The 9,918-nt window shown below is 45.9% G+C and overlaps 1 protein-coding gene across 1 annotated transcript; it reads right to left on the bottom strand.

Annotated features, from left to right (window-relative positions):
• Positions 1-7,062: 7,062 nt before the first annotated feature.
• Positions 7,063-8,286, bottom strand: LOC127332564 (uncharacterized). Its single transcript, XM_051358875.1, has one exon. The coding sequence runs from the start codon at positions 8,223-8,225 to the stop codon at positions 7,182-7,184; it is 1,044 nt and encodes a 347-aa protein (XP_051214835.1). The 5' UTR covers positions 8,226-8,286; the 3' UTR covers positions 7,063-7,181.
• Between the last annotated feature and the right edge of the window lie 1,632 nt (positions 8,287-9,918).

Consider the following 9,918-nt stretch of genomic DNA (forward strand, 5'->3'; position numbering starts at 1 on the left):
AAACCAAATGCAATTTTATTAAAAACCAAAGGTGACATGGTATGACATGCATGATGCAAAGATGATGCATAAACATGGAAGGTAAAAAGGGTAGCTCACTTGGGATGTTACATTGTACTGGATGGCAATGTAGGGAACTTCGATTCAAGAGCTTTCCCCATAATGAATAAATTGCAACGAACAATATCACCTTCAAATGAGCTTATAAATAAAGCTATGCTCCCGAGCAACGGCGCCAGAAAATAGTCTTGATGACTCACAAGTATAGGGGATCGCAATAGTCTTCGAGAGAAGTAAAATTTAAATTTATTGATTCGACACAAGGAGAGCCAAAGAATATTTATAAGCTTTTACAAGTGAGTTGTCAGTTCACCTGCACCTGAAAATATACTTGCTCACAACAGTTTATCAGCAGTAACAGGTTTATAGCAGTGGTAATAGTGAAGTAACAGCAGTAGCGAAATAAAAACAACAGTAGCGATGATTGCAGTAGACATCAGGATTAAAATATTGTAGGCATAGGGCTGGATGAACGGGCATTGCATGAATGAGAGAGTCCATGTAATAGCAAGACATAGACATTGCAAATAATAATGATAAAAGCATCCTAGCATAATATATCCATAGGTGTGTGTTCCTATTTAGTCGTGCGTACTCGCAATGAGAAACTTGCACGGCATCTTTTGTTCTACCAGCCCGTTGCAACAGAGCCTCTAGGGAAACTACTGGTAATTAAGGTGCTCTTTTAATAGAGTATCAGAACAAAGTATTAACACTCCATGAACACACGTGATCCTCACATCGTAGCCATCCCCTCCGGTTATCCCAATTCTTGGTCACTTTGGGGCATCGGGTTCCGGACAACAATATGTGTATACAACTTGCAGATATGATGAAAAACAATAATTATCCTCATGAATTAATAACATGTTCAGTTGTGAAATCATGGCACTCGGGCCCAAAGTGACAATCATTACGCATAGCAAGTTGTAACAATGTCAAAAATATTAACAACAGATACTAGGCACTAAGCCCATAACAATATTATAGCTATTACATGATCAGTCTCATCCAGTCCCTACCATCCCCTACAGCCTACAACAGGGAATTACTCACACATGGATGGGAAAACATGGATGGTTGATGGAGAGGCGTCGGTGATGGCGATGGCGATGATCTCCTCCAAATCCCCGTCCCGGCAGGGTGCCAGAATGGAACTCTGGTCCCCAGATTGGGGTTTCTTATAGCAGCAGAGCAGTGGAACTCTTTCTGGAAAAATGTCGAACCCCTGGTTTTCAGGTCCAGGGGCTTCTTATGGTGCGAAGGAGAGGTCGAGGGGGTGTCCGAGGTGGCCACACCACCCCTAGGCGCGGCCAAACCCTGGCCCGCGCCTAGGGCAGGTGTGGGCCCCTCATGGCCTGCCTCGGTCTCGTCTTCTGGTTTCGGGAGTCTTCAGGTGAAATGTTGGGTTTTCTACATTTTCCGGGATTTTTCCCGAAAGTTGGATTTCTGCAAAAAACAAGACACCAGAGCAATTCTGCTGAAAACAACGTTAGTCCGCGTTAGTTGTATTCAAAACACACAAGATAGATGGCAAACAACATCAAAAGTGTTCGGTAAAGTAGATCGTTTTGGACGTATCAGGCGCGAAGGCCGATGTGGAAAAAATATGCGCCACTAAAGCCTTTGGGGGCTCGGCTAGAGTCGATTCCGCTGGTTAGCGCCGCATATTTCCTCCTCTAAAGCCATTTTGTACTTATGCTTGAGATGCTCTTAGAGGTGTATATTTGCTCCTCTAGATTGATACTACATCACCCTAAATCTGATTTGTATTATTGCTAGTGAAGATCTCAGTCGATGCCCTTCTTCACCAAGTCGATGGTGTCATCACCGGAGCTGAGGTCGATGACCGGCACACCTTGAACCGTCGGAGTCATCGATAGCCCGACTCTGCCAGGTAGCGCTCGAAGGCGGAGGAGAAGGCAGATGTTGGGCGTGCTCCTCTTCGACAAGCCTTGGATGATGGTTTTCGGGGCATTTCCATCGCCTAGTCAACTTGCTACATGTCGAGGTGCTCGCGGGCCTCCCGGTCCTCCTTGCCTTGTGTGCACCGACAATGTAGCGGTCGACAGCAACCTCCTCTAGCCAGGGGTTGCAGAAAGGGAGGTTGAGGCGCGCGTCGGCGAAGTGGAGGTGCACCGACCGAATATCGTACGGCTTCGCTGCGTGCACTGATGCATGGAAGCTTCCAGTCCAAATCGCTCATTGGTGTTGCAGTCGGTGATTTTTGCCGCCCATGGCCCCCACGTGCGTTGGCGCACGCCGTGGTACTTCCCCTTCGGCGTTGGCGCCAATCGAAGGTGGATGGGACGCCGCGGGAGTGCCTTCGATTGTCACTCCGAATCAGCGGATGTGACGGGCGGCAGGAGGATCCAGCCATGGAGGGAGCCGGAGTGGTGCTAGGTTTCTGGTGGGAGCTGGCGCCGACGCGGTTGGCGAGGGGCTCGGTGAGCGGCCGGGAGTTGAGAATTATACTCAACCACTCTATCAAGGAGTAAATATAAGGAACCGAAACGATTGGTGATAACTTTAATTCTCTAAACCACATATAGGGGTTCTGCTAGGTACAGTTTAAAAGAGTAAATCAATTTTACTCTGTAATTGTTTATAGAGGATCGGCTAGAGTTGCTCCAAAGAATGCATGCCGTGGATTGACAAATCTGAAACACCGTTCATTCCTTGCAATCGTTTTTCCCTTCCGTAAATATATTTGTATTCTGGCTATAGTTTTTCATGTGATTTCCTTGAGCAAAATAATAAGTACGAATCGCGTGAAAAGCATGTTTCGGTGTATCTATATAGATTCCATTTTGTTACATGGAACAACTCAGAAACTGACGTTGCATTGTAGGTATCGGAAGTGGCACCATGTTTCCAATTCACGGTCAAAATGTTCCGTTCCTTCTTCTATTTTGCGTGTGTTGATTGATTGCTACCAATGGCCGATTTCCTGGTCCTGCACGTTTCCTTCCTGCCACTTTTCATAGTTAAAGCAACATGCCTACCGATATTAATGGCTAGTTATCCCGTGACTGACTTTCTTGCTTATAAATCTTGCTGGCTGCTCCCGAATTGTCAATAGATCTTGCTGGCTGCTCCCGAATTGTCCATTTTCATATTCGTTCTGCCTTTTCTTGTCAGTCAACTATTATTGTATCATTTATCAGATGCCTGGATGCTTCTCTTATGTGTGCATTTGTGTTTTCTTTTGTTTTGCAAGCCATCTTTGTGTTCTAGATTTTAAATTCCATAATGTATATCAGGTGAAAATAAATCAAGTGTTATATTGCTGGCACTGCACTTACCACCTAAAGACTGAAAGCAGGACGTACATCCACTTCTACCCCACTCCAGTTTGATAGCACCGGTAATCCTTTTTTTTTTTTGAAACAGGCAAAAAAGCTTTTGCCTTATATCGATACATCACAATATTTTCACGAATTATCCAGGCAAAATATTTTCCCTTTTCATCGATATAGAAGAAAAGAGTGTACCAGTTTATAAGAAAGACTGGCTGAAAACTAATACATCACAAAACTCAACACGTCGGCACGAGGCCTCATTCCACACGGGTCGATGAGCAATTCACTCAAGCAATTAAAGCCGACACTCTAGATATCTCAACATAGCAAGGGGGACGAGAAACTAGAGCCATCCCTCCGGAGTCCACCCCGGCCATAGGGAAACGGCTCCTTATCCCCGTAACTATTTGAGTGGCATATACCACCATCAACTAGTTGAAACAAAGTGCTTTACAGTGTTTCTAGCAGATTATGTATAATAGGGGTGGCGATGTAAAAACTAAAATTTACATCACTTCGGGCAAAATGAACCCTGCTCCAAGAGGTGACCTATAGCTATATGGTCATGTATATTGTTTTTTTATCAAGTGATGTATATCTGGGCCAAGTGATGCAAATATACATCACCGCCCAAGTGATGCAAAACATATTTCATCCTCCATGCGCAGACCATCCGCCACGCTGAATGTTCCTGCCCATGCACGCCACCCTTCCTTTGTTACCGCTGCCGTCCATCCGCTCCCCTCCACCCACCCCTGTCATCACCGAGTCAGTCAGGAGCTCTGGATCGATGCACGGTGAAGCCCACTCGAAGAAATCGGTGCGAGGAGTTCGTCGCATGTGTCGCCACCATTCCAAACACCGGTTGGTGTAGGTGTAGATCCGCTCACCTCCGTCCACTCCCACTATTGCCGAGCACACCGCCGCGTTCAGTGTGAGATGGTGGCCTCGTAGTCCCGTTTTCCTCCTCCTTCTAGCTCCGAGTTGCCGTCCCGATGAGAGATGTCGTGCACCGCCACAAAAGCTCGTCGCCGGAGCCCTTTCGGCGAAAAATAGGTATGGCGCTGCCACTATTTGGTTTGTCTCGAAGCTCCGTATCTAACACAAACCACCCACATGTCCCCGTTCGCTCTCCTTCATCGAGAGTGTGCTCAATCAAAGAGTAGACGCAGTGTTGTCATCCTCACGCCACGCTGATGTGGGCTATATATACCAGTTTCCTTGCCCTATTTTACATCATCATGTAACTAAAAACTGCACAGGTAACCTATATTCCACTTGTTGGTGATGCATAATTTGTATATCAAGGTGATGCTCTATTATACATTACCTGTTAGATATGCTCTTACGATAAACAATTAGAACAGCTGTAATATGAACCAAGATGGTAAGTTCGCAATCAGTTTGTCAATAGAGTGACACAACTGCCTGCCTCGTTCAACAATGATGACGCATTACGCAGGTACATGATTGCTGACAGCGACGCGAAGGAACTGTTTTGCTCGCGCAGTCACGATCAGGCTCGCCGCGAGGATCACATCGCAACTCGCCATCAAGGTTCAGCACATATGCGAGGTATCAAGGGATGGCGGCTTCAGAAACCTCGTGAACTATACGAAGTAACGTATATACTTCCTGGAGCCTTCTCGATTACAAAATGGGATCCTACTCGCGTCGTTTTTGTAGCCCCTGTTACACGTGCAATTTGGCATATTTATGCTGACTTTTTTCTTCGAGGAAAACTGGATTACATCTGGATTGTCTGATTCAACAACCGTGTCCACAGCTCGCTGATTAGAGCGTGGGTGAACGTCCGGTAATCTAAGTTATTTCGAGTTTTTTAATACAGAAGGATAAGATCTATTATAGAAGTTCAGAAGAAGTACAAATCACCCTAGACATACTAAAAGTTACATCGAGTTTCTTAAACCACATCTAGACCACTACCGCCACCAGAACAAACTGCAGCCCTTTTAGATCTAGGCCTAACGTTGTTGATGACAACTGAGAAGTCTTGATGCACATGTCTCTAAAGACGGGCACTGTAGAGCTGAAGTCATCGCCATTGAACTATTAAACTAATTCGAATCTTTTGATACCAAACATTTAACGCACATAGACTGAACCAGATCCATCACTCCATGGAAGCAGCGACAGACAAATCCACGCCTTCCTCAGCGCCACCTGCGAGATCGCTGCTGACGAGGTGGAAGAGGAGGCAGACGTACCTTATTATTGTCCTGCACAGCACCGCCATAGCCACTATAACACCGTTGCTCGTCGACCAATCTCTAAATTTACGGATGTAGTGCCGAGTGCAGGTCTAAGGTCCCCACGCCCTCCCACAGCCGGAGGATAGAGCGGAGGAGGCAAGGCCCCGTCGATTTACGATCGAAGACGACAAATACATGGCAGATGGCTGCAGTGGGCATGGTGGCTCCGGTTCCAAAATTATTTCGAGATTTCGACAATGCAATAACTGAATTGTCTCATTCTTCCGTGCCTATATGATTAATTATAGAGGAGTACTTTTTTTGAAGAGTAAAGCTGTAAGGTAGACATATATAACTTACAAGCAATGTAGATAGGTTATCATAATCCCCTTTGCACCTCCGATTTTGACACGCTAGGAACGGTCAAACTGACGGTTTTTCTCGGAACAGGCTTGATTGAGGCTCAAAAGGAGAATGCGGCACACGTTTTGGCTAGGCAACGCACTACTAGTATGTGAGCTTGCATGTGATTTCTTATGCTCGCACTCATTAATCTCCTTTACCTCGTCTTTTCTTCTAATCAACATCACATTATTTCAATTTAAGATAAGTTCAACATAAAAAAGATGCACATCGACAAGTGATTATTTTCCCACGATCAATTCCAAGTTTATTTAAGTGTTAATCTTCAATTTATGTTTATGTTTATGTTTAGAGCATTTTAGATCTATTTTATCGATTCTGTCACACAGTCAATGTTTTGAAATTCCTTAGACCATCATCTTCATCTCGTTGTTCCACATAACTTCGATCCTATGTTGTAATTTCAAATCTCAAGACTCATTGCCGAATTAGAGAACGAGTTATTTTTCTACCAGTCTTTACTTTGTTTGTACACTTACTCAGTTTGAACTTTGAAGGTAACAACATACTCGGAGAATTCTTTGTACCTCATGAGCCCTACTACTATTAATCCATGGGCTTGTGGTGTGGTCTACATAAAAAGGATGCACAAAGATGATGTAATTCCATTCCGGTAATTGATTCTGAGTTTGAATCTTCAAAAAAAAATGTTTGGGCCTTTTTAGAGCAATTTATCAAATTCAGTGCACATGGTCGGTCATTTCAAATTTTCTCTAGTTTCGTCTCTTTGTTCTCCACAACTGGCATGTTGTACTTTTTTTTTTGTTTCAATGGTAATAAACGAATTAGTTTTGAGTTATTTGCAAGTGTGGTGGTGTATGAGCTAAGTCTACCATGTTGAGAAGAGATGAGAACAACATCATTATGCACACAACCAACCAAACAAACATTGTATCACTAGAGCTCATGCATGCAATGCAACCAGACAGCAGTTTCCCGTCTATGCTTTCATGCGGGAAATTGTAATATAGTACCAAACGACATTTTCAGAGTGCATGCAACCAAATAGTTGCAACAAGAGATGAGTTTCTTCACCCAGAGTGCATTTTCAGGCATTAATGATATTTTCAAGCAATTGAATCGCGTGTTCGAAAGAAATTCAAATATTTTCAGAGCCATAGCCATCAAAGAATTTAGGAGACGAAAAAAATGAAAAAACTAGAACGAGATAAGAATTACAGAATCATTTATGTACGAAATTCTTCGGCTTGGCAATGGAGAGCTCCTCCACCCACTCCAGAATCCTGCTCCTCCGTACCGTGCCCCGTCCGCTCTTCACGTCCCCTTTCTTCATCTCTTCCGCCTTATTCCTTCTCCTCCGCCTGGCTGCCGCCGAAGCTGCCTCCCGAGAGCTCACCGGCTCGACGGCGTCAGCCGAGCACGAGCACACCAGGCCAGCTCCCAATAACCCAAGCGCGAGCTTCTTATCCACGGCCGTCACCGGCTCCTTACCGGCGGGCCTCGGCTGCTCGAACCTCGCGCTCCGGCTCCCGCCTCTCCCCACTTTCCGGGACTCGGTCTCGCGCGGAGCGTACACCTCTGGGGCGCCCACGACGCCCAGTCGTATGACGTTGACGCCCCATGCCGCCGGTGGCGCCGACCCGGTGCTGCGGCGCGCAGCGGAAGTAGCCATCGAGCCTCCAGTCCGGCGGGGCGGTCGAGGTGACGGGCTCGGGTGACCATAGAACAGACTGTTTGTGACTGATCGCCGCCGCGGCGCGACGGCGTCTGAGGAGGCGCTCTTGGACGAATGGCTTTGGGCGATGGATTCCGAGGAGGCGCTCTTGGACGATGCGCTTCGGCTCACGCTGCTGCTGCTGCTGCTGCTGGAGCTCGCACTGCGGCTGTCCGAGCGCGAGCTGAAGTCGCTGGTGGATGCCACCGTCATGGCGCCGTCCAGCGAGTCCGAGCGAAGCAGCAGGGCGGACATGTCAGCGGCGTTAGCCGAGGAGAGGCGCAGCGGGAGTAGCTTGCCGCCGGAGAAGACCTCGCCGGCGACGCACATGTCAGCGGCGTCCACGCCGTCCGGAACGAGGCCCCCGGACGATGGTATACAGAACTCAAAGTCATCGGGAGCTTCCGAGTCCGAGGCCGAGTTGTCGGCGTCAGCGTGCCCACCGCCCCGCCGGCATTGGGGCACGGTATCTTTGCTTGTCATGGATGGCTTCTTGTTTTTCTGGTCTGAAAGAGGAAGGCAGAAAGAGATGGCGAGGTTTTGCTTTTGCATTTGGTTTTCTTGTGCTCGGAGGGAAACCGTGAAGGAAGATGGTGTGATCGGTGATGTGCTCAGCTCTAGGTTGTGGTGCCATCGTGTCTATTTATACGTGTATATGTTGCTGGGTCTGTTGGACAAGAGATTTGACAACGGAGGAGAGGACGGAGTCTGGGAGACAGGTAGACAGAAGGTACTCCCTCCATTTTGAAATAGATTTATTTTAGTTTGCCGTCTTCACTGTAGTTTTGAAGAATACTTCTTGCATGAGCACGTTAAGAAAACATATTTCCAGTGGCGGGTTTTCGCCGCCATAACAAATCTAGTGGTACACCTTAGAATCTAACTTTTTTTTTAATAACGAACATTTGACTACAGCTATTTTAAGGAGAATTATATTTTAAAATGGAAGGAGTATCAAATAAAATACCATTCAATTGCCCTTTTTATATTTTGGGAAGCTTTGCAATGAGGGACGGCGAGGGCGGCCACGCGCCTTCGGCTCGTTTGAATGCTTGTGGTCGTCAATAGGTAGTCCAAAAACCTATTTATAATTTTTATTAATTTAAGGTTTTTTCGTACTATTGTTCAGGATTATGAGTAGATGGGTTGACTTTTCCTAAAAAAAATGATGCACACCCGATGCAATTATTAGCTTGAAAAATGTTTCCAAAATCACCACCGTAGGGCATAACTGGAACCGGGTAAATTTTTTAGCTTCTCGTAGTAGAGCTTGTTGTAATAGATAAATGGGAAGTCGTCATGCTAAAGCCGGAAAGGACTAGCGCACGAGAGCAGTAGCCATCATCGATGAAAAGAAGCGTAGATCCGAAGGAACACAAACCAAATTCAGCGATATCCGCCGGGGACAAACCTCCACACACCTTCTGGCGATGATAAACGCATCAGCAAAACATGGCTAGACAGGAAGGACTTTATTCCATCTTCAGGAAGTCATCACCGCCACGCTTTTCTAAGTAAGACACAAACCTTAAACAGACTGAGAAAAATAACAAAAAATGGAGCTCTCCCGCCGACAAAGAGCGGGGCCACATGAGGCAAGGCAAATCAGCGACGATGTAATCGCCTCTCTCTCTCTTGAACAAAGAGGCACTCTCTCTCTCTTGAACAAAGAGGCACGACCCAATGTAGTAGTTAGGATACTCCCTTCTAGAAAAAGAGATAGTAGAATACAAAAGATATGTTTTCTCGCTCTCTCAAAAATATTTTTTGCTCAAACTTAGCGAGTACGTGTTACCACTATGGCAACAAAAACCCAAGAGAGCATGGCTAGAAAATTGAGTTTTTCCAACTACAGGAATTCCCTTTTCTGAATCTAATGAAACGTAAAACTTAGTCTTTGTTTTTAAATTTCATGTAAAATTGCAACTGTGCAACAAAAACAAGACGGGCGTGTTTAAAAAAAACAAGACGGAACGAACCAAATTCACCAAACAAGTTTAGCAAAGCCATCCCTACAACTAAACCGGGGATCGTGAGTTGGTGATTGTGGCGTGTAACCAACTGGAGGCGGCCATGAAGGATTTATCTAGACGCAATGGGTGGTAATTCGTAAAAAAGAAAAGAAAAAGATGCAATGGGTGGCTGATGTAGCCCCGCTCACCGACGACACTACACCAAGACCAACAAGTCCCCCAAGTGGACCAATGACGCGAGCTCGGGTTAAAGCACTACATGATGAGGTGAA

The sequence above is a fragment of the Lolium perenne genome, chromosome 4 (assembly GCF_019359855.2).
Source record: "Lolium perenne isolate Kyuss_39 chromosome 4, Kyuss_2.0, whole genome shotgun sequence".
NCBI classification, from domain to species: Eukaryota; Viridiplantae; Streptophyta; class Magnoliopsida; order Poales; family Poaceae; genus Lolium; species Lolium perenne.